The sequence below is a fragment of the Oryctolagus cuniculus genome, chromosome 3 (genome assembly GCF_964237555.1).
Source record: "Oryctolagus cuniculus chromosome 3, mOryCun1.1, whole genome shotgun sequence".
NCBI classification, from domain to species: Eukaryota; Metazoa; Chordata; class Mammalia; order Lagomorpha; family Leporidae; genus Oryctolagus; species Oryctolagus cuniculus.
In genome coordinates, this window is record NC_091434.1 from 826,959 (window position 1) to 851,177 (window position 24,219).

At 65.0% G+C, this 24,219-nt stretch overlaps 1 protein-coding gene across 1 annotated transcript; it reads right to left on the reverse strand.

The window, feature by feature from the left end:
- Positions 1–23,907, reverse strand: GPR35 (G protein-coupled receptor 35). The gene is made up of 3 exons (XM_070069938.1): positions 21,395–23,907; positions 5,101–5,278; positions 1–1,170 (listed from the first exon to the last, which is right to left on the reverse strand). Exons 1-3 carry the CDS (start codon positions 21,612–21,614, stop codon positions 237–239), a joined length of 1,332 nt encoding a protein of 443 aa, XP_069926039.1. The 5' UTR covers positions 21,615–23,907; the 3' UTR covers positions 1–236.
- Between the last annotated feature and the right edge of the window lie 312 nt (positions 23,908–24,219).

The following is a 24,219-nucleotide window of genomic DNA, read 5'->3' on the forward strand; positions in this document are numbered from 1 at the left end:
TCCAAAGACTGGGCTTTATTCCAGCCCCAAAGCGCGGTGCAAGGGCTGGGTGTGGCCTCGGGAAGCCCTCGGGTGCCCCTTCCTGGGGTGTGGGTGCAGCGCTCCAGGCCTGTGCCTGGCTTGTCCCCCCAGTCCCTGCTCCCTGGGCAGCACCCACAGCCCTCAGAGTCCAGGGCCCATCCTGGGCTCCTTGCCACTGGTCAGGGTCCCCCCAGCCAGAGACGGGGCCCACGGGACTAGGTGAGGGTCACACACAGGGACTCGTGGCTCTTGCAGGCCTTGGCGCTGTGGGGCCGGCCCAGGGCGGACGCCTCCTGGAACTCCCTGGCCGTGTAGTAGTAGCAGATCGCGTCCAGGCAGCAGTTGGCGTCTGAGAGCTTGCTGGTGACAAAGAGGGCGTGCCTGAACACAAGCTGCACGGCGCAGGGCTGCAGGCCCATGGCCAGATGTGCCGTCAGCACCACGTGCAGCGGCAGGAAGCAGACCACGAACACCGCCAGGTTGGCCCAGACCATGCGGGCGGCCCTGCGGGTGGCCGCGCCCTGCCCCGCACTGGCGGCCGGGCTCCGGGCCAGAGCGGCCCCCACCTGCAGGGAGCAGAAGGCCAGCACGGCCAGCGGCGGGTAGAAGCCCAGCAGCGAGAACACGGACATGTGCTGCATGTGTCCCGAGCGGCTCCGGAAGCAGAAGCCGCCCTCCTGCACCCCCAGCAGCCAGCGCAGCCCCAGGGAGCCGGCCACCAGCACCCAGAGGGTCCCACACACGGCCACCGCCTGCCGCGGGGAGCGCAGGCCGCGGGCACGCAGCGGGTGCCGCACGGCCACGTAGCGGTCCACGGCGATGGCCGTGACCAGGCCGATGCTCATGTACCTGTTCAGCAGGTACACGGCCTGCGAGAGCTGGCACAGCGGCGTGTCCGAGGTGTGGTTCAGGGAGTACAGCATGAAGGGCAGGGTGCAGAGCAGGCAGAGGTCGGCCCCGGCCAGGTTGGTCATGTACACGCGGGCCTCCGTCCAGCCCCGCATGCGGCAGCAGAACACCCAGAGCGCCAGCCCGTTGAGCACCAGGCCCAGTACCAGCAGCAAGGCCAGGTAGGCAGAGAAGGTGTGCTCCAGCCACGGGGGCCACGTCAGGTTCTCAGAGCCGCAGGTGTCGTTCATGGTGCCGGGGCTGCAGGGCGGGGGGGAGGGGACGGGAGGTCAGCAGAGGGCACGACGGGGAGGAGCCCGGGCCAGCCAAGGCCCTGCCCCGGCCCGGGCTCCCCCGCCACCGCCCCAATTCTCCTTCCCAAGGACTTCTGGGAAGCTGCAAAGAGCTCCCAGCCAGCCCTGGAGCCCGGCCCCTCCCCTGGTGTGGTGGGAAGCCGAGACCATCAGGGAGGCTCCTCGGCGCCCCTGCACCCCTCTCCCGGGGCCCTGGGTGGCAGGCAGTGCCTGGAGCACGTGACCCCGAGCCCCCGCCTCGCCCGGCACGCAGCCCTCCTCAAGCGCAGCTCAGAGGCCCAGCTGTGGGCCTGGGCCCCCGCTGCCAGCCCCGGACCTGGCTGCAGGAGGTGCCTGTGTCCAACCCACAGGTGCAGGCCAGAACGGGACCAGCAGCAGGGGCTGGGGCTCTGGACCACTGCCCAGAAAACTCGGGAACCTGTCTCCCTCCTCCCTCTCTCTGGGGGACTGGCGGCAGGGTCCCAGCAAGGCCCAAGAGCCTCCCTCGGTGAGCACTGGGCCCCCCGGGGTGCCCTGCAGGGTGGTATGGAAGAGGGCTCAGCGGCCCTGGGTGGTCATTCTGCTCTGAGCCAGGAAGGACAAGGGAGCACCCCGCCCCTGGTGAGTCGGTGAGGGCTGGGCAGGCGCGCCTGCAGTCCATCAGGGAGGGGGCGTGGACCCTGGCCTGAAGCAAAACATCCCCCCAGGCCAGCCCGCCCGCCCCGGAGCGCCGTCTGCTCCGTGCACGCTGGGGGAGCACACAGCTCCCCACACGCGGGGGCCTCAGCCTTCCTCCTGCTGCCCTGGCCCTGAGGGCAGCAGACCTGAGGGCGGCAACCGCAGGGCGTCCCTTCCTGCCTGCCCTGCGCTGCCACGGTGCTGTGTGGCCCAGCGGCCCAGGGCCTGGGGCACCTGCCCAGGGAGCTGGCAGCACTGGCCTCGGGCAGGAGGGGGCTGCCTGGGCGCAGGGGGTGGGCACACCCACGCCCACTACTCACCCTCGGGTGCTCGGGCAGGTGTGGTCAGCAGGGTCCCTGGACCAGCCCCCCACCATGTGCACCACTTCCAATGGCCCTACACAGCCTGGGACAGCTTCAGTGCAGCCCAGTGTCCAGAGGAGAAAGCTAACCTTACACCTGTGCCCCGCTGACGGCACACAGGCCCCCGGGGGTGGACAGGACACCGAGGCTTTGAGGCAGTGCAGGTCCAGGGCCCCCCACCCTTGGAAATCCTCCCAACAAAGCTCAGGAAGTCGGGGGCGGGGGCATTTGGCACATCGGCTAAGGCTGCCTGGGACTCCACATCCCGGCGGCGGGTGCCTGCTGCAATACCACCTCCACTCCCGACGGCAGCAGCTCAGGAGCTCCCTGCTGGACGGCTGGGGACCCTGCCACAGCTGGGTTCAGGCTGGGGAGGGCCAGGTCCCCTGGGAGAGGGGACAGTCTCTCTGTGGGGCATCTGCCCACACCCCGCCAGGCAACGTGGGGTGGGCCAGGAAGTGGCTGTTTAACTGTCCACCTGCCCGGGGACTGTGGGGTGCGCGACCTCACCCCCACCCTGAAACTCCGCGCCAGAGCTCCTGTGTCCCCGCCCCGCCTCCGCAGTCACTTCCTCCAGAAGCCAGAAGACGGCAGCCAGCAGGGCTGGGGACAGCGCTTCCCCCGGGCACACGCACGGCTCGTCAGACACGAGAGGACTGGCCGGCGTGTGGCCCGGCAATTGGCACCTGGGGTCAGGGCCTGGCCCCAGCGTCCTGCTGACATGCGCTCTGGGAGGCCGAGGGTGACGGCCCCAGGACTCGGGCCCCCGCACCCACGGAGAAGTGGATGGAGCGCCTGGCTCCAGGAAGGTTCCTCCCTCCCTCTCTCCCTCTGCCTCTCAAATAAATAAAACAACCAAATAATACTTCTGCCTACAAGCTCAGGACGTCAAGTTCTAGGGGCCAGTCCGATGGCACGGGATCCCGGGGACTGGCGCCGGGAGCTGTCTCGGGATGTGGGCCCAGCGCCAAGCTCAGGAGGCGGCAGCTCGTCCCGGAGAGCCTGCAGGGGCCCCTGCCCCTTCATGCCAGCGGGGTGGGGGGAGTGCCTACCCTCCAGGGGGAGGAGCCCCCCCACAAGGCTTTCTTCCTGCCTGGCTGCCACTCCGCAGAGCCTGCCCTGTGATGCTGCCCCAGCCCTGCAGGGGGAGCCCCACACCCACCCACCATGGCCCCCGCCCCACCCATCTGCCCCCTAAAACAGAGGGCAGAGACTGGGGCACAGCCCCCATGCGGTGCTGCACTTGCTCCCCACAGCACCACCCCCTCACAGCCACACCCCAACTGCCCGACACCAGCCCTGCCACCAGCTCCCCGAGCTGAGACCCTCACAGCACCCCCACTGAGACCCTGGCAGCCCACCCCCACTGACCCCCTCACAGCCCCCACTGAGCCCTTCATAGCCCCCCCACTGAGCCCTTCACAGCCCCACACTGAGCCCCTCACAGCCCCCACTGAGACCCTCACAGCCCCCCCACTGAGACCCTCACAGCCCCCACTGAGACCCTCACAGCCCCCCCACTGACCCCCTCACAGCCCCCACTGAGCCCTTCACAGCCCCCCCACTGAGCCCTTCACAGCCCCACACTGAGCCCCTCACAGCCCCCACTGAGACCCTCACAGCCCCCCCACTGAGACCCTCACAGCCCCCACTGAGACCCTCATAGCCTCCCCACTGAGACCCTCACAGCCCCCCCACTGAGACCCTCACAGCCCCCCCACTGAGACCCTCATAGCCCCCCCACTGAGACCCTCACAGTCCCCACTGAGACCCTCACAGCCCCCACTGAGACCCTCACAGCCCCCCCCCGAGACCCTCACAGCTCCCCCTCTGAGCCCCTCACAGTCCCCCCACTGAGACCCTCACAGCCCCCCCACTGAGCCCCTCACAGTCCCCCCACTGAGACCCTCACAGACCCTCACTGAGACCCTCACAGTCCCCAGTGAGACCCTCACAGTCCCCACTGAGCCCTTCACAGCCCCCACTGAGACCCTCACAGCCCCCACTGAGACCCTGGCTGCCCCCCCACTGAGACCCTCACAGCCCCCACTGAGACCCTCACAGTCCCCACTGAGACCCTCACAGCCCCCCCCGAGACCCTCACAGCTCCCCCACTGAGCCCCTCACAGTCCCCCCACTGAGACCCTCACAGCCCCCCCACTGAGCCCCTCACAGTCCCCCCACTGAGACCCTCACAGACCCCCCCACTGAGACCCTCACAGCCCCCATTGAGCCCTTCACAGCCCCCACTGAGCCCCTCACAGTCCCCCCACTGAGACCCTCACAGCCCCCACTGAGACCCTCACAGTCCCCCCACTGAGACCCTCACAGCCCCCACTGAGACCTCACAGCCCCCCCACTGAGACCCTCACAGTCCCCCCCACTGAGCCCCTCACAGCCCCCACTGAGCCCCTCACAGCCCCTCACTGAGACCCTCACAGTCCCCAGTGAGACCCTCACAGTCCCCACTGAGCCCTTCACAGCCCCCCCACTGACCCCCTCACAGCCCCCCCCCACTGAGACCCTCACAGCCCCCACTGAGCCCTTCACAGCCCCCACTGAGACCCTCACAGCCCCCACTGAGACCCTCACAGCCCCCCCACTGAGACCCTCACAGCCCCCACTGAGACCCTCATAGCCCCCCCACTGAGACCCTCACAGCCCCCCACTGAGCCCCTCACAGCCCCCACTGAGACCCTCACAGCCCCCCCACTGAGACCCTCACAGCCCCCCCACTGAGCCCTTCACAGCCCCCCCACTGAGACCCTCACAGCCCCCCCACTGAGACCCTCACAGCCCCCACTGAGACCCTGGCTGCCCCCCCACCAAGCCCCCCCCACCCCGCTAGTGGCACTGACCTGTAGGCAGCTGTGTCCCCCAGCCAAGTCGCTTGGTCTCTGCAGTCGGGATGGGGCTGTCCTGGGTGGGGCCTGGGGCAGGGCGGCCCTGGCTGCCCCTCCTCAAGGCCTCCGGGGCTCTCTGGGGGGCGGCGGGGTGTCGGCCCCGGTGCTGCTCTGGGGAGCCGGCATCCACGCTCTGGAGCAGCCGGAGAGAAAGCAAAAGCAGAGGTGGCTCGGCCCCGCCTGCTGCTTCCTGATGCCCAGCCCAGTTCTGGCCCTGCCCAGCATCCCCAGAGGCAGCCTGGTCCTTCTAGAAACTGCGGCCACCCGGCCCCCGGCGGGCACGGCACGCACACTGCCCACACTCAGGCAGACGGCGCCATGCCGCCTCCACACCCCCACCCTCCTGCACCCCGGGGCCGGTGGGTGCAGACCCACGCCTGGCCCAGCTGAGCCTGGCTGCCCCACTCCACTCCCGCTGGGAGAGCCCCCTGCCCCAAGACCCCTCCCTCTCTTCCAAGACACGAGGGGGCTCTGGAGAACCTGGTCCCACCTTGACTCCACCTTACAGAGTGGGAAACTGAGGCCCAGGGCCACGGTGATGCTGATCTGAGACAGCACCGGGCCCCGACCCTCAGCCCAGGGCTCCCCACCCACAGGCCCCCGGGCCTGGCCTTGACGCTCAGCTACCCCCACCCAGCCCCACCTGCTGGCTGTGCCTCCAGACCCAGGTCCTGCCCTTGGGGCCCACATGGGGAACCCCTGCACCGGATGCTGAGGGGGGAGGTGGTTCCTCTTTCCCGCCAGGGCCGTGGGCTTGGGTTCCCCCTCTCCACTCTCTGGGTGCTGCAGCCTCACAGCCAGGGGTGCACGCCCAGCCGGCCCACACCCAGGTCTGCCGAGAGTGGGGTCCTGCAGCCCCCTCCCCCGGGGGCCGCCCCCACCCTCCCACTCCCTGTACCCCTCCACACCCGGGCAGAGTCCACCCTGGACCTGGGCTCTGTCGCCTCTCTCTGGCTGCGTCTCCCTCTTCAGACTGCGACAGCTGCCCCCTGCCCCGGACGCAGTCGGGGGCTGCCACTCCCAGGCTTCAGGCCCACAGCTCTGCACGGCCGCCTGCCCGGGCCCCCCACCCCGCCCCAGCCTCTGTCTGTCCGTGGCCCAGCACCTCGCCCTGCTGGTTCTTTGTGTGTCAGGCTCTGGCCTGTGGGGCTGGCCACCGCCTGTGCCCGCTTGGGGGACTCCCGCCTGTGCCCGGCTTCTTGGCACCCAGCTGGGCTCAGGGACTGTCAGGCTCGGGGGGGAGAGGCAGCTGCTGTCCCTGCCGCCCAGGTGGCCCAAGAGAGGTGGGGGGCTGCCCAGGCCTTTCTCTCAAGGTTCTCTCAGGGACCCAGGGAGACCTGGCCCAGCTGGGCAGGGAAGGTTCCAGGTCAGGCCTGGCAGGGTTGTCACTGCTAGCACCGGGGTCACCACCCAGGACCCTTGTCCTAGCTGCTGTGGGACCAGCCCCTTGCTGTGGCCCGTCCAGCCCTCTCCGCCTCACGCCTGCCAGGCCCCCATCCTCAACTGCCCTGAGCAGGCAGACCTCGTGTGGCTGCCCTGCGGGGTGCCCATCCCATGGCCTCCTGATGACACCTGTGGGGGTGGCCCCCGCCCCGGTGTGGGGGTTTAGAACTCGGGGCTGCAGGGAGAGAATGCAGGACCCGGAGGACGCCAGGCCGAGGACATGGGTGCTCCACCTCCCGAGAGTGTGGACGCCTGTGGCCCCGCCAGATCCCCAGGCCTGTGCTGAGCACCCGTGTCCACAGTGCTGGGGCTTTTTATAAAAGATGCATTTGTTTGAAAAGCAGAGCGGGGGCCGGTGCTGTGGCGTAGTGGGTAAAGCCACCACCTGCAGTGCAGGAATCCCATATGGGAGCCGGTTCAAGACCCAGCTACTCCACTTCCGATCCAGCTCTCTGCTGTGGCCTGGGAAAGCAGCAGAAAATGCCCAAGTCCTTGGGCCCCTGCACCCACGTGGGAGACCCAGAAGAAGCCCCTGGCTCCTGGCTTCAGATAGGTGCAGCTCCGGCCATTGCAGCCAACTGGGGAGTGAACCAGTGGATGGAAGACCTCTCTCTCTCTCTCTCTCTCTCTCTCTCTCTCTCCTTCTCTCTCTGTGTAACTCTTTCAAACCAATAAATAAATATTAAAAAAAAAAAAAAAGCAGAGTGACAGAGAGGGGGAGAGAGAGAAAGAACTAGATCTTACACCTGCTGGTTCACTCCCTAAATGCCTGCAGCAGCCAGGGCTGGGCCAAGCTGGAGCCAGGAGCCAGGAGCTCCCTCCGGGTCTCCCACATGAGTGGCAGGGACCCAAGTACTTGGGCCGTCACCGCTGCCTGCCCGGGCGCATGAGCAGGGAGCTGGGTCGGAAAGAGAGCGGCCAGGACTCAAACCAGCACGGTGACGCAGGACGCTGCAGGAGGCCAGCGCCCGGCTGACACTGCACGGGGCCAGCGCCTGGGTGACACTGCACGGGGCCAGCGCCCAGGTGACACTGCATGCGGCCAGTGCCCGGCTGACACTGCACGAGGCCAGTGCCCGGCTGACACTGCATGCGGCCAGTGCCCGGCTGACACTGCACGGGGCCAGTGCCCGGCTGACACTGCACGAGGCCAGTGCCCGGCTGACACTGCATGCGGCCAGCGCCCAGGTGAGACTGCGTGTGGCCAGCGCCCAGCTGACACTGCACGGGGCCAGAGCCCGGGTGACACTGCACGGGGCCAGCGCCCGGCTGACACTGCATGGGGCCAGTGCCCGGGTGACACTGCACGGGGCCAGCGCCCGGGTGACACTGCATGCGGCCAGCGCCCGGCTGACACTGCATGGGGCCAGTGCCCGGGTGACACTGCACGGGGCCAGCGCCTGGCTGACACTGATCTTCCTGGTGGTCCTGGCCATGACCCTGCTGTGCCCACGGTGCCAACGCTTTGCCCGTCCCGGTCATTCCAGCCGTCTTGGTGCACCTGTCCACCCTGCTTGGCACCCCAGGAGTGGGGTCCTCTGCTCACAGGCCCTGGGCCAGTAGGAGGGGCAGGGAGGCCTGGGCCAGCTCCGGGGTCTCCGGGTCACCCAGCCACGTCCTCAGCATCTGCACTTTCTGTTCCTCTCGCGGCAGAGTGAGGTCTGGAAGTGAGCAGGCTGCCGGGAAAGAGCCGTCCGCAGCCAGTCTGGCCCCCAGCCGCCGGCCTGTCGCTGTGGTCACTATGCTGTGAGGAGGGCGTGAGGGCGGCCCACGCTGTACCCCGGGCCCTCCTGGTGCCAGCTGACCGCAGCTCCCATGGTGCCGCCCCTGCTCTCCCTGAGCCAGGGCGGCCGGCACCCCTGCCCATACCTGGCTCATCTGTCACCCCACTTCCCAGGTCCCGTGGGAGCCCCTTCTTGGCCTCTGGTGTCCCCCATCATCCAGGCCCACCCACAACGGTGGAGGCGCCAACCTGGCTGCCTGGAAGACACCAGGGCCGCGACCTCTCTCCCATCTCCCTCTGCGGTGTGGCCCTCCCCTCAAGGGGCAGTCGGAAGCCCCAGGTGGTGGCCATGGCGACACTGAGACGCCGCTGACCTTGCCTCTGTGGGGCCTGGTATGGGAGAGCAGAGACACAGGCCCAGGCCAGGCTCAGCCGGACGCTCGGGGCCTTGCCTGGACCCCTAGCGTGAGGAGCACCCCCTCACCCCGGGAAAGGCTTCTGGAAGTGGCGGAAGCTCCGGTGCCCCGGCTGGGATCTGGGGCTGGGGAGTTGGTACGGGGTCCTGGCTGTGATGAGCAGGGCTGGACTCCCCCTCTGGGGTAGCGGGGTCTCTGGCCAGGACCCCCCACCTTTGTGGGTATTTGGGATTTTCCACAGCAGACAGACCTGCGTGTGCAGCTGCAGAGGACAGAGTTCGCTGGCAACCATGGGCAGGGGACGGGAGGGGGAGGTGGCGAGCTGGCAGGGGACATGGGGGTGGGGGGCTGGGGTCCCCTCGTCTTGAGGCTGAAGGCCCAGCCCACCCTGTTGCCTTCCAGGCACTTCCCAGGTGACCTGGGGGTTGTCTGTGCCACAGCCCCACCCTTGTCCCGAAAGCCCTTGGGGCTGGGCCACAGGAAGGGGTCCCGGGGCAGGGGCAGGGGTGAGGGCAGCAGACAGCACCTCTGCCCCCTGCCCCCTGCCAGAAGTCCCTCTGTGGCTCTCTTATCCCCTGCTGCCGACTCGGGCCGCACACACACTGGGCCACAGGCATGGGCTGCCCAGGTCCAGAATCCGGGGCAGGAGGGCAGGAGCCCACTCTGCGGCTGCCAGAGCCCTGGAACCCCTCCCACCGTCTGTTTCAGTGCACGGGGCCTGATGGACGTGTGCTGGTGGGGCAGCAGGCTGCCCGGTGCCTCGCCGGCTCCCTAGGCTGAGTGCAGGCGGGGCCCCGGCAGGCGGCTCTGGCTCCCCCCCCCCCCCCCCCGTAAGACCTCCCAAAGCAAGTTCAGCATTTCCCCAGAGCCCCGCAGGAGACCCTTGGCCCTGGCTGAAGCCGACAGAGGGGCTCCTGGGTCCCTTGCTGAGGGAGGCAGGAGGGAGAAGTCAGGACAGGATGGCTGAGGGTGTCTGGTCCCTAGGGGGTACTGAGGGGGCCCTGTCCTGTGCCCGCCCCCAGCAGTGAAGGCGGGCCCTGCCCCGGGACGCTGGGGGCAGCTTCTGCGGCCCCTCTAGGCGGTGCTCAGTGTAGATGGGGCTGGCCACTGCCCAGTCCCTCCCCTGGTGTGGGGCCCAGCAGGGCGCCCACGGGAAGACACTGCTCCCGCTAAGGGCGCGGGCCCACCCAGACCCCGAGCCTCAGCCTGGACAGCGCCCGCTCCCCTACTGGGGCTCCCCTGGGGCTGCCTCATGCCTGCCCCCACACTGCCAGAGCCCCTGGGGGCCCTCCCCGCAGGCCTCTGCCACCTCTCAGCCTCTTGTCCCTTTTGCTGACACCTGAATATGTCGTGAGCCCCCAGGCCCCCCCCCCCACCACCCAGGGCTGTGTCTGCCTGGCAGGGCAACCTCTGGCCTCAGCACAGCCCTGCTCCCAGCAGAGACCGCCCCTGCCCCCTCCTGTCCAGGGACCCCTCTTCCAGGCACCTACCCCAGCCCAGACTGTAGGTGCCTGGCAGGGGGAGCTCAGTGGGGGCCTGTAACCCCGGCTCCGCACAGCTGGATTCAGGCTGGGGAGGGCGGGGCTCCCTAGGAGAGGGGACAGTCTCTGTGGGGTGTCTGCCCACACCCCACCACACAGCATGGCTCCAGCCTGGTCGGTGGGCTTGAGGCCGCCTGTCTGGGGTGGGCCAGGAAGTGGCTGCTTAACCAGCACCAGCCAGGGACCGTGGGGCGCACAACCTCACCCCCACCCTGAAACTCCGCGCCCAGAAGCCAGAAGACGGCAGCCAGCAGGGCTGGGGACAGCGCTTCCCCCGGGCACACGCACGGCTCGTCAGACACGCGAGGACTCGTGCGGCTCGGCGGTTAAGGCACCACATGGGTTCAGGTCCCGGCGCCACTCTCGGTTCCTGCTTCCTGCCAACGAGCACCCCGGAGGCAGCGGGTGTGGGCTCCGGCGCTGGGGCCCCTGCCCCCACCCACAGGAGACCTGGAGGGAGCTCCGGGCTCCAGGCTTCCGCCTGGCGCAGCCCAAGCTATCAAGGGCATTTGGGAAGGGAACCAGCAGAAGAGGAGCTCTCGCTTTCTCTCTGCCTTTGACACCAGGAAGAAAGCGCGGGAGAAGTCGGTGACGTCATCTAAAGAGGGCAGAGTTCGGGTCCACAGGACTTGATCCTCTCCTAGCAGACTGGCGGCGGCCAGGAGCCTGAGCCCAGGCCGTCAGGGAGGCGTCCTCAGACGCTGCCGGGGGGAACCCCGTGGGCTCGGGGACCGGCAGCACCCAGCCAAGCGGCAGGCGCTCACCCTCACCCAGGGCTGCCCCTGCAGGACCACGCCCCTTGGAGCCCTCGCAGCCCCGGGGTGAGGAAGTGAGTCCCACTCGCAGAGCCGCTGCCATGCGGGTGGGAAGCTAAGCAGGGTCAGGCCTGGGCAGTCCTTGAATGGGAGGCAGCGGGGAGAGAGACCCCTGAGCGCTGTGTCCGACAGCCGAGTCCCCACTGCTTCCCACCCGGACAGGCGGACGTGGGGGAGGGGAGGGATGGTCAGCGGCTGTGGGGTGTGTGTCTTGTCTTAGGTTTGGCTTTAGAATCATGTAACTATCTGTATAATTATCAAATTAAATTTAATTTAATCTCCAGGGGCGGGCTTCAGATGGAAAGCAGAACAAAACCCGTCCGTGTGCTGGCTCGGCTGGTGACAGGGCCCTGCTGGGCTCTGCCAGGCAGCCCGAAACCTCACGGTCTGGACTGCCGTCTGCGTAGACTGACCACAAAGAGAATGACGAAAACTTTAACTATTTTAAACCGTTCTCCAAATAATTTTCAATATTATTTTATCTGCAAACCCATATAAGCCAAAGATGTCAAAATACACTTAGGGGCTGGCGTCCTGGCACAGGGGGGCTTGGCCACTGCTCGTGACACTGGCACCCCAGTGTGTCCTGGCTGCTCTGCTTCCGATCCAGCTCTCTGCTCGTGTGCCTGGGACAGCAGCGGAAGATGGCCCAGGTGCTTGGGCCCCTGTACCCACGTGGGAGACCCGACCTGGATGGAGCTCCTGGCTCCTGGCTTCAGCCTGGCCCAGATCCGGCTGCGTGAGCATTTAGGGAGTGAACCAGTGGGTGAGAAAGCTCTCTCTCTCTCTCTCGCTCTCTCTCTCTCTCTCTCCCTGTTTCTCTGTCACTCTGCCTTTTAAATTTTTTTTTTTTTTAACAGTTAGAGTGGACAGTGAGAGAGAGAGACAGAGAGAAAGGTCTTCCTTTTGCCGTTGGTTCACCCTCCAATGGCCGCCGCGGCCAGCGCGCTGCGGCCGGCGCACCGCGCTGATCCGATGGCAGGAGCCAGGAGCCAGGTGCTTTTCCTGGTCTCCCATGGGGTGCAGGGCCCAAGCACCTGGGCCATCCTCCACTGCACTCCCGGGCCATAGCAGAGAGCTGGCCTGGAAGAGGGGCAACCGGGACAGAATCCGGCGCCCCATGCCTTTTAAATTTAAAAAAATCTAGGCTGTTTCCAGCGAGACTGTTGATAGGGGCGTTGCTGCTGGTGTTTTGAGATTTTCCCAAGTGCACAGGAATGGTGGCACTGTGGTTGCTGAGAGCTTTGCTTTGAGAGGCGGATCCCAGACATATCATCAGTGACCCTGAAGTTGAAGGGAAGTATCAGTGAGTATTTACAGTGTATCTTTATCTGTAAAAAAGATACTTCTCAACTCTGTGCACTGACAAGAACCAACAGCAGTGACTGCCCTAGGCTGGGCTCCGCACCCTAAACCCTAATACCACCTGCAGAAGAGGGGCTGCTCAGGGTCACAGGGGTGGGGAAGCAGGGGCGGGCCTGGCAGGGCGTGGAGCAGCCGTCAAGGCCATCAGGGCGGTGCCGGGGACCCAGGCTCGGGCCCAAGCGTCAGCAGAAGCACTGTAAGGAGTGGGGCCCACAGGAGCACTGTAAGGAGTGGGGCCCACAGGAGCACTGTAAGGAGTGGGGACCCACAGAAGCCCTGTAAGGAGAGGGGCCCACAGGAGCACTGTAAGGAGTGGGGCCCACAGGAGCACTGTAAGGAGTGGGGACCCACAGAAGCCCTGTAAGGAGTGGGGCCCACAGGAGCACTGTAAGGAGTGGGGACCCACAGGAGTACTGTAAGGAGTGGGACCCACAGGAGCACTGTAAGGAGTGGGGCCCACAGGAGCACTGTAAGGAGTGGGACCCACAGGAGTACTGTAAGGAGTGGGGCCCACAGGAGCACTGTAAGGAGTGGGGCCCACAGGAGCACTGTAAGGAGTGGGACCCACAGGAGCACTGTAAGGAGTGGGGCCCACAGGAGCACTGTAAGGAGTGGGACCCACAGGAGCACTGTAAGGAGTGGGGCCCACAGGAGCACTGTAAGGAGTGGGGCCCACAGGAGCACTGTAAGGAGTGGGACCCACAGGAGCACTGTAAGGAGTGGGGCCCACAGGAGAGGGGCCCACAGGAGCACTGTAAGGAGTGGGACCCACAGGAGCACTGTAAGGAGAGGGGCCCACAGGAGCACTGTAAGGAGTGGGGCCCACAGGAGCACTGTAAGGAGTGGGGCCCACAGGAGTACTGTAAGGAGTGGGGCCCACAGGAGCACTGTAAGGAGTGGGGACCCACGGAGAAGTGCTGAGCCCCATGCCTCTGTCACGGCGTTAAGACCCACACGCCAGCCACTCTTCAAGGCCCTAGGAAGGCAGATCCCGACTGTTAACCCCAGCAAGCAAGGGAAAGCATCCAGCAGGAACCCAGCCTCCGGGTCTGGCCCCAGCCAGCCGGCGCCTCGCTCCCCAGCATGTGCCCCCCTCCCCAGCCTGCACCCCCTCCCCAGCCTGCACCCCCTCCCCAGCCTGCGCCCCCCTCCCTAGCCTGTACCCCCACTCTTCAGCCTGTACCCCACTCCCCAGGCTGCACCCCCTCACCAGCCTGCACCCCCCTCCCCAGCCTGTACCCCACTCCCCAGCCTGTACCCCCACTCCTCAGTGTACCCCCACTCCTCAGTGTACCCCCACTCCTCAGCCTATACCCCCTCCCCAGCTTGTACCCCCTCTCCTCAGTGTAGCCCCACTCCTCAGTGTACCCCTTCCCCCTAGCCTGTACCCCACTCCTCAGTGTGCCCCTCTCCTCAGTGCACCCCCTCCCCAGCCTGTACCCCCACTCCTCAGTGTGCCCCTTCCCCCCAGCCTGTACCCCCTCTCCTCAGTGTACCCCACTCCTCAGCGTGCCCCCTCTTCTCAGTGTACCCCCTCCCCCCAGCCTGTGCCCCTCTCGAGGGCTGAGGGCGTGGCCGGTGCAGCACTGCTGTCCCTGCTTCTGCCCACAAACCGCAGAGTTGTCTCCCGCACCTGTGGTCCGGGACCCGTGCCCAGCTCAGCGAGCCTCAGCCGGGGCCTCCCAGACGGCACCCAGGGGTCACTTGGGCTCGGCCTGGCGCGCCATGGCTGATGTGGTCGTTTGTACAATGAATCAGCAGAAGGAAGCGCTCGCTCTCTCTCGCTCTCTCGCCCCCCCCCCCCTTGCAGATAAACAGAGAAATCAGAAGCAACCACAAATCTCCACCGAGCAAGCCCTCCCGCCAGCGGTCTCCCGCTGGGCTGCATGCAGTTCCAGGATGAGAGGAAGGAGCCTCAACCACTCAGAACAGCGGAGAGGCCGCACAGCGCGCTCTCAGGCACGCGCAGTGGAGGCCCATTCACGCCTGCACACAGGAGAGCCCTCAGTAAAAATCAGCAAACTGAACCCAGCACGGCGACCGCGGCCACGGTCCCTGAACAGAGGAGGAAACCCTAGCCCCACCCCCAGCAGGGGTCTCCGGCTTTGCGGGGAGATGGTGCCCCTGCCCCCGGGCCCAGGTCCCCCACCCTCTGCCAGTTTTCAGAATGACAGCAGGGACCTCAGCAGTGGGGACAATCAGGCAACAGGAAAAACACGGGAAAGGAAGGGAAGTGGGGGGGGGGGGTAATATGACATCGTGGAGGAAATACGGCCGCAACCAGACAGCAGAGACCCCTCCTCCCACACAGACCTGCCCGCTGGCGTCTGGTCTACAGGGAAGACGTCCCAAGTCCTCCTCTAACTCCAGTCACAGATCTGTCCTACCGACTCTGCCCCTGCCATCTCTTCTCCAAACACACCAGACCACTGACCACTGGAGTGTGGGCCTAGTCACGTGGGCTGCAATTTAAACCCACCAGTGCTGTGACAGCTAAGGGGTGACGCTGATGGCCTAGAAACACCGCAAGAGGCTTGGGATGTGGCTCAGCTCTCGGGGGTGACTCAGAGAGGGTCCCAGGCATCTCACTGTTGGCTGGGTGCAGCCTGGGACACTTGTTTGGTGAGAGAGGAGTATCAAATTCAACTTGACATCTGGGGGACAGTGATGACAGTAAAATCTCATGCATTAAATTGCCAGAGCTATGGCTTTTGTGATCATTTGGTAAAATGTAACTAAACATTGAGTTCAAAAAATTTTTTCTTTTAAAACCAAAAAGACCACTGTTTTAAAAGAAAAGCTCTTGCTGCGAAATCTGCCAGGCTTGTTTTGTTACTGGGTTAGCAGATCCAGCAAGGCAACAATAGGTAATTAGAACTTTATTTTGCCTCTAAGGTGGATCTTACAAAGTTAAACATTTTGGTTTAATTAAAAAAGGCCTATAAAGTAAAAGGCCAACTTCTGACGTAAAGCAGCTGTCACAGCTGCTGCCCATCTAAGATGAGGGCCGAGATGCCACTGCCACTGCTTGGCTGCTGCTCTTCAGGGGAACCTGGGCGGGGGCAGCGGAGGGAGTGGCCATGGGCCACTGGGCCCAGCCAATAGGATGGACAGCCTGGGGGCCGTGTGCTCTGTGCCAGGCATCGTGGAGGGAGGCCGGGCACCTGTGACACGTGCTGCCCTCCCGCTCACCAGGGAGCCCGAGCCGCCTGCTGGCCCAGCGGACGGGAAAGGCCCGGGTCCTGATGTCGTGGCTCTGCTGGGCAGCCAGAGCCCAGCACAGCGGCTCTGCAGGTCACTGCCGGTGTGCCCGGTGATAGCCAGATAGGCAGAGCTCCCAGATGGTTACAAATTACATTAACTCAACCCCTTGGATATGCCTGTGCGCTGACAGGCAGGGGGACAGAGCAAAATTCTTGTGACCAGGACTCATCCCCGGGTCTAGAGATCGAGGGCCCACTAGGCCTTCCACAGTCTCTCCACCGATTCTCCAGGGGGAGCCAGGAGAGCCCTCACTGCTGCCGCCTCCCCACCTCCTTCCTCCGAGGCCAGGGCCCCTCCTCCACCAGAGCCCAGCGCCTGCTTCACGCACTGCCACCTAAGGAACCTGAACAGGCAGCGATGCGTCTCCGTTCAGCCCAGAGCGGAGACTGCACAGGCCCCGCCTCTGTTCCCGACAGGGCAGCTGCTGGAAGCTTCAGCTACAGCAGCTGTGGACACGGCGGCGTTTCCGGCGTGCAGGCTCTTCAGGGGCCCCCGCGAGAGATCAGAGCCCCCCCCACCAGGCTGACCAGCACAGCGCTCTGCAAGAGAGACACGTCCGAGAGGGTCTGGGGCACAGCTGGCTTCTGTCGCATTTGGATCCCCAACTTCTCACTGATGGCCCCCCAGGAAGTCACAAAAGGGGGGAGAGCGACTTTAACGGGAACGACTCCCACTAGGGCACCTGCTTTAGGACCTGCAAATTCAATTTGTCCTGAAAATGGCTTTTGGAGTCCAATCCCAAAATACAGGCCCCCAGAGGTGACCTGTGGCCTGCGTGCTGGCCGCCTGGCCATCCTGCACTAGCTGCGACTGCTCTCCTGGTGAAAGAGGACAATGACTACGGGACAAACCCTGAATCTCAAGGCCCCACAGGCGGTCACAGCCCTGATGGATTCTAAGCGCCTTCCAGGGCATGCAGTGGGGACAGAACAGAATCGAGGCCCTTCCAGGGGGCCGTCAGCACAGTGGGCAGAGCCCTGGGAATTGAGCAAGGGACGCAAGGTAAACATTTACAGAGACGCAGGTCCGCTGGCGCCACCCACGGAGGGAGCTCCGTGCAGAGGAGGAGAGCTGCTCGCTGCAGGGGGGAGGGGCAAGGCCGTTAAAACTCAGCCGGGGCCGGCGCTGCAGCTCACTAGGCTAACCCTCCGCCTTGCGGCGCCGGCACACCGGGTTCTAGTCCCGGTCGGGGTGCCGGATTCTGCCCCAGTTGCTCCTCTTCTAGTCCAGCTCTCTGCTGTGGCCTGGGAAGGCAGTGGAGGATGGCCCAGGTGCTTGGGCCCTGCACCGCATGGGAGACCAGGAGAGGCACCTGGCTCCTGGCTTCAGATTGGTGCAGCGCGCCGGCCGTAACGCGCCGGTCGTAGCGGCCACTTTGGGGTGAACCAACAGAAAAAGGAAGAACTTCCTGTCTCTTTCTCTCTCACTGTCTAACTCTGCCCGTCAAAAATAAATAAATAAATAAATAAATAAATTCATTCCCAGCATTAATAACCTGTGTGGGTCCCTGCCTAGTATTCAGAGAATTCTGAATAGCAGCATAGATGAACGAGGCAGCCTGGGACATGCTAAGCTTTTAGTCAGTGAGGGAAATGCATAGGAGAGTGAGGGCTGTGGTGGAATGAGAAGGCCATGCCAAGGTGGCCACTGGCAAGCCAGGGTCAGTTACTCAGCAATGGCTTCGAAACCCACCTGGCAATGGAGCCTGCCTGGCAATGGGCTATGGTTTCAGAAACTGCCTGGCAACAGGGTGTGATTGGTTAGGGCATAGACCACCCCATGACTGGACTGCTTGCCTTGGCTATATAAGCAGCTGTACCAACTGAAATAAATGAGTCTGTGGGCTGCTCGCCTCTGGCCTGCTTTCACCCAACTCCCGGGGTCTGTGTGGTGACTCCGCGCCTCTTGTCCCTCCTCCTCCCAGAAATGAATCCACTGCAACAGAGGGCTTTTTTCTGAAAGAGAGGGGTAAATCTGGGTTCACACTGAGCACCAGGAGCCAGCCACGTGGAGGAGCATCCAGGCCAGGAAGCATGGGGCGGGCGGCCTGAAGGCCACACACCCTGGAGGCGCAGGGCCACACAGACCCTGCACTGGCAAAAGGCCAGAGAGAAGCGTGGGCATACCTGTCCCAGGCTTTTAATCCACTTCCAAAGGGGAGTGGCTAATTAACTTGATTGGCCAGTGGGTGCTCAGGTGTGGCCAGGTAGGGGCATGAGGTCACACAGGGGTGTGGCGAAGGTGTGGTCTTCCAGCTCACAAGCCTAATCAACTTTAACCTGTTTGCCTGCCTACAACACGTAGAGTTAGAATCTGATCCTCTGTTGAAGTTTTGTCAGGAGACCCAATTGTCCTGCTTCTTCTCTGAGACGCTCACCCCAAGCAGGAATCAAACTCTCACCCTGAGATTCTGCTCCGTAGGCCCCACCCCTTACAGAGATGCCCAGAGATGAGAGAGAAATAGAGGATTTAAAAATCCGTGCCCAGGGGCTGGCGCTGTGGCGCAGTGGGTTAATGCCCCAGCCTGCAGTACCAGCATCCCACATGGGCGCTGGTTCAAGCCCTGGCTGTTCCACTTCCGATCCAGCTCTCTGCTGTGGCCTGGGAAAGCAGGAAGATGGCCCAAGTCCTTGGGCCCCTGCACCCACGTGGGAGACCTGGAAGAAGCTCCTGGCTCCTGGCTTTGGATTGGCGCAGCTCCAGCTGTTGAGGCCATCTGGGGAGTGAACCAGTGGATGGAAGACATCTGTCTCTCTCTGCCTCTCCTCTGTGTAACTCTGACTTTCGAATAAATAAATCAATAATAAATAAATCATAAACACAAAGTCCACGCCCAGCTACAGCTCTGGCCGTAACAGAGCCCGGCTGCGTCAGTGGGTGTTAGAGAGACTTCCTGTGCCATTGAGCAACCCAGAGCAGCACCACAGGCCAGGAGATCTCGTGTGGGTAAGAGACTGACACATGACACCCTTAGGTCTACATGGAAGGGACCATGCCCTGTGCTTCTAACCACGCCTACAGCCTCGAAGGCCGCAGGAATAGACGCCTGGGTCCATCACTCTGAGTAAAGGCGACAGCCCCACCTGAGAGTTCCATCAAGTGGCCAGTGACTGGGGGTCCTGAAAGCCCCTCAGTCACCTCTGAGCCCCTGCCCTGCTCTGACCACCCCGGAAGCTGGTCAGTCTACACACGGCTGAGGCTTGAGGAATCTACGGCCCTGCTCCAGTCACATAGCTGGGAGCCGACTGGGCAACGCATGGCGGAAGCCTGGAAGACTCAATAGACACCCAGAACCTAGGGTCCCCGCTCACCCTGTCCTGGTCCCCGCTCACCCTGTCCTGGGTCCCGCTCACCCTGTCCTGGGTCCCTGCTCACTCTGCCCTGGGTCCCGCTCACCCTGTCCTGGGTCCCTGCTCACCCTGTCCTGGGTCCCGCTCACCCTGTCCTGGGTCCCTGCTCACTCTGCCCTGGGTCCCGCTCACCCTGTCCTGGGTCCCTGCTCACCCTGTCCTGGGTCCCTGCTCACCCTGTCCTGGGTCCCGCTCACCCTGTCCTGGGTCCCTGCTCACCCTGTCCTGGGTCCCACTCACCCTGTCCTGGGTCCCCGCTCACCCTGTCCTGGGTCCCACTCACCCTGTCCTGGGTCCCCGCTCACCCTGTCCTGGGTCCCCGCTCACCCTGTCCTGGGTCCCGCTCACCCTGTCCTGGGTCTCTGCTCACCTTGTCCTGGTCCCTGCTCATCCTGTCCTGGGTCCCCGCTCACCCTGTCCTGGGTCTCTGCTCACCCTGTCCTGGGTCCCTGCTCACCCTGTCCTGGGTCCCGCTCACCCTGTCCTGGGTCCCTGCTCTCCCTGTCCTGGGTCCCACTCACCCTGTCCTGGGTCCCCGCTCACCCTGTCCTGGGTCCCCGCTCACCCTGTCCTGGGTCCCGCTCACCCTGTCCTGGGTCTCTGCTCACCCTGTCCTGGTCCCTGCTCATCCTGTCCTGGGTCCCCGCTCACCCTGCCCTGGGTCTCTGCTCACCCTGTCCTGGGTCCCGCTCACCCTGTCCTGGGTCCCGCTCACCCTGTCCTGGTCCCTGCTCACCCTGCCCTGGGTCCCGCTCACCCTGTCCTGGGTCTCTGCTCACCCTGTCCTGGGTCCCGCTCACCCCGTCCTGGGTCCCGCTCACCCTGTCCTGGGTCCCCGCTCACCCTGTCCTGGGTCCCGCTCACCCTGTCCTGGTCCCTGCTCACCCTGTCCTGGGTCTCTGCTCACCCTGTTCCACTGAGACTCATGAAGATATTGACCTGTGGCTGGCTGTGGGTTTAACCGAGGCAGCCCCAGAAGACTGGGGTTGGTCACAAGAGTTGCTCTGGCCATCTTTAGGGCCCCAGCTCCTGCCCTGTCCGAAAGTCTGCTCCTCCTCATCCTAGAGCTTGTTTGTCCCCCGCATCACTGATGTGCTGGCCCGACTGGGCTGTCTGAGGCCATAAAGTAAGTGCTGGTCTGCAGCTACCGGCCAGGGAACTTAAAAGATCCAACAGGGTGGTGCCCCTGAGAAGGTGAGGAGGGCACCACCGGGGGACGGAGAGGAAATACGGCCGCAACCAGACAGCAGCGACCCCTCCTCCCACACAGACCTGCCCGCTGGCGTCTGGTCTACAGGGAAGACGTCCCAAGTCCTCCTCTAACTCCAGTCACAGATCTGTCCTACCGACTCTGCCCCTGCCATCTCTTCTCCAAACACACCAGACCACTGACCACTGGAGTGTGGGCCTAGTCACGTGGGCTGCAATTTAAACCCACCAGTGCTGTGACAGCTAAGGGGTGACGCTGATGGCCTAGAAACACCGCAAGAGGCTTGGGATGTGGCTCAGCTCTCGGGAGTGACTCCAGCTGAGCCCGCTGGGTGGTGGACGGCTCGGGTCCTGCACCGTCCCTGGTGCCTGTCTGAACAAAGGGAGTCTTCCCACCTCGGATTTCTGCAACGTCATCGCACCTGGAGAACACCTTAAGGCATTCACCAGGAAAAACAAAAGCCAACACAGCCATGAACCGTAAGTGAATTACCAAGGCGACGGGATATGCAGTTAATGTGTCAATCATGCATTCTGTATCCTAGCAACAGAGCCTGAAGATACAACTCCACTAGCAATTTAACAAAACCCAAGCACCAAATCATGTATGTCTCCTCCTGCTGGGGCTGTTGCCGAGTGCCCCCACCCCCACCCCGGCCTCTGCCCCAGCCCCAGCCCCGGTCCCCAGGCAGGGAGACACTGCAAACACACGGTGGTCAGAGAGCCTTCTTGCCCAGGAGACAAGACCCAGGACCGTCAAATGGCACAAAGGCCCCTGCCTTCCACCCCCCGCGCCGCCCACGGCCTCACTGGGAGACTGATTACCTGGGTGTGGGCGGCCCTGGGGACAGGGCGGCCTTGAGTCTCGGCCCCACACATACGTGGTTGTAGTCGGCAGTGAGACAGGGTCCCAGCGTCACGGGGCCCCGGCCTGGGTGGAACAGACAGAGCCTCAGTCTGCCAGTCCTGTCAGCGCCTGCCAGTCCCAGCCCAGGCTGGGGCGGTGCTGGGGTGGGGGAGGAGTGGCTGGGGTGGGGGTCCCAGCTTGGCCGGCGGGCGGCTGCTGCCTCGGTCTGAGCTCCCAGCTGCCCCTCACACCTGCTGCCAAGCCCTGCGTACTCACCGGAAGCGCTGCTGACCCTGAGGCTGAGCCAGGCGGGGGAGAGGCAAGGCCAGGAAGTAGCCCTGGGGTTGGCGCGGGGCAAAGTCTGCAGGAGGCCAGGGAAGGCACGGCCCCACCTGCACGGCCAGGTCCTCCAGGGCCATGCGCAGCTCTCCCCCACCCCTCCCCCAGGTGTCAAGCGAGGAGGTGGCCCCACCCCACGGCTGCCATGGCGGGCCATGGTGTGGTCAGGGACCCAGCCCGGACATCACGGCCTGCGCGTGTTCTGGAGTTCTGGGTGCCCTGCCCAGGGCTGGGGGTTGGGGCCATGGTCAGCAGCTTCTATTCATGTCTGGAAGGGCGGGCGCAGGCTTGGGGGCGCTGTGTGCCCGAGACCCAGTTAAAGCCAAGGCGGCGGTGTGAGGAGGCGGCTTTGGGAGGCGCAGCCCTCACTCATGGGATTGTGCCCGCTTAAAGCGACCCCGGAGGACTGCTCAGCCCTGCAAGAGGACACAGCGAGAGGACGGCCCGCGCCCCCGCGGAAGAGCTGAGGATCCCAATGGGTGAGGAAACTGGGGGCTGTCTCCGTTTGTAAACCATCAGCCTCGCAGAAACAAGCGGAAAATGGAAGACTGATTGACAGATGGCAGAGGGCCAGGGAGCAGCGGCGGGGCAGAGAGGGCGTGTCCTCAGGGAGCCGCCCCCAGGGGAGGGAGGGGCTCGGTGGGCCAGCAGTGGCTCAGGACAGGTGCACCGTCTCACGGGTGGTGATGGGCGGGGTGCTGGGCTCTGAGCTGCGTGGGGACGCGGGGTCGAGGCGGCCTCCACCCTGGAGCAGAGCTGCACCACGAGTGCGCCAGGGCCCCACTGGGGAGGCTCACACGACAAAGCCAGCAGCACCTGGCTCCTACCCGTCTCCCACACGCGGCCCAGGCTCTCCCTGTGGACAGTCCCAGGGCCACAGTCCAGACACCCACTGCTGGGAGGAACCCTTTGCCAAGGAAACCACGCTGGGAAAGAGCACCCTGGCCGGCCTGCTCTGCCCCTCCCCCAGCCTCTGCCTGGGTCAGGAGGACGTTGGGCCATGTGGTAAGTGGACACCGGCTGGGATGACCCAGCAGGTGGTCATCCACCCACGAGGTCTCTGCTGGAGGGCAGAGGAGGCCAGGCCGTCTCCAAGGCCCCAGCCGCACGCTCACGTCCAGGCCAGGGCCTCAGCTGGGACTCTGGACAGGGGAGGCTGTGGCTGGGCCGACTCTGCTCTTCCACAGGGAGCCACGGCCCTGGCCCTGCCCCAGAAGTGTCAGTGTCTCCAGGGAGGAGGGCACGGGGGCAGGGGGGGGGGGGGCACGCACCACGACCAGGGGCTGAAACCGAGGCAGTGCCAGGAAATGCAGGATTCGGAGCCCGCGGGGCCCGGGCAGCGTGGGGAAGACGCTTCCAGAGGAGGCCCTGGTCCCACACGGCCAGGCCAGCAGGGCTGTGCCCACCAGGTAACCGGCAGCCGCTGATGGTGAGACCCGATCTGCCAGGACGTGGCCAGCTGACCCCTGAGGAGCAGAGGCCGGGGGTGGGGTGGCTGGCTTGGTTCACCAAAAGCCAGGAGGCGATGGTGGTAACAGTGGTGAGGCTGAGGGCCCACGGGGGCGCTGGGGGCTGACAGCAGCCAGGCCGAAGTGGGCAGATCCTGGAGCACAACCCCCCCTAGACAGCAAAGCAAAACAGGGGTCTCCGACGCCGCGGGCAGGGCCTCACCCCACGTGGCGCCCGCAGGGCGGGGCCTGGAGGACTCCCAGGTGGAGCCGTCTCTAGGCCTCAGGTTGCTGGCGTGTGGCAGTTGTGGGGGCACCTGCCAGGAAGGTCGGAGGCCCCCTGTGGCACCCCAGCCTCTGCCATCACCCAGGACACAGCCAGCCCAGGAGGGCGCCCAGGGCTGATGGAGCTGGAGGACGTGGTGGCCACACAGGTCACACCTGGATCCGGCATGCCACGTCGGAGCCTCTGGGGTCTCCCTCCCAAGTCAGGGGCAAGGAGCTGCATCTGTGCCTCCCACCACAGGAGCAGGGCCTCGGCGGGGGGCAGGGTCTGGAACATGCGGTATACGCCTGCTGACTGGCAGCCTGGCCCAGGGCCTAGCGCGGACAGGGACACCTTGGGGCTGCCACGGCACAGTGTGGTGACCAGCCCAGCCCTTGCTGTGGACTTGGCATGCGCTGCCCGGATCCCCAAGGAGGTGCCATCCTGGCAGCGCAGGCAGAGCCAGCTCCCGGCGTTCTGTCTGCCCCGTGAGGAGCACGGGGTGCCATGTCCCAGGCACGGACGGCTTCCTCTGCCCTCCCCCCGCACAAGCGCGGGCCCGCGAACGCCGTGCCCCAGCTGTCTCAGAGCCCACGCGGAGCCCCTGCCTGCTAAGGCACCATGGAGGGAGGGGCCCAGCCCGGGCAGCAGCTCCTCTCCCCAGGGTGTGGCCACAGCCGCCTGCAGCAGGGTTTTGCAACTGACAAAGCCTCGGCCAGTCCTGCAGATGGCAGAGCTGGGGCGCTGGGGCAGGGTGGGGGATGGGCGCCTGGGGAGGCGGGGTGGGGGGAGGGGCGCCTGGAGGCTGGCGTGGAGCTGCCGGGGTGCGGAGGGCTCAGCCTCTCATGGGAACAGAGGCCTGGAGTGACCACAGGGTCTGAGGCCTGGGGCCAGCGGAGCCAGGATAGCAGGTGCCACCTGCCTCACGGGTCCTGCCGAGCTGCCCTTCCCACTCTGCCCCGGGGTCTGCCCTGTGCCCGCCCCTCCAAGCTCTTCTCTCCCCACTCACTGGCCAGGGTCGCCGTCAGTCGCGCCCCACAGGGGCTGGG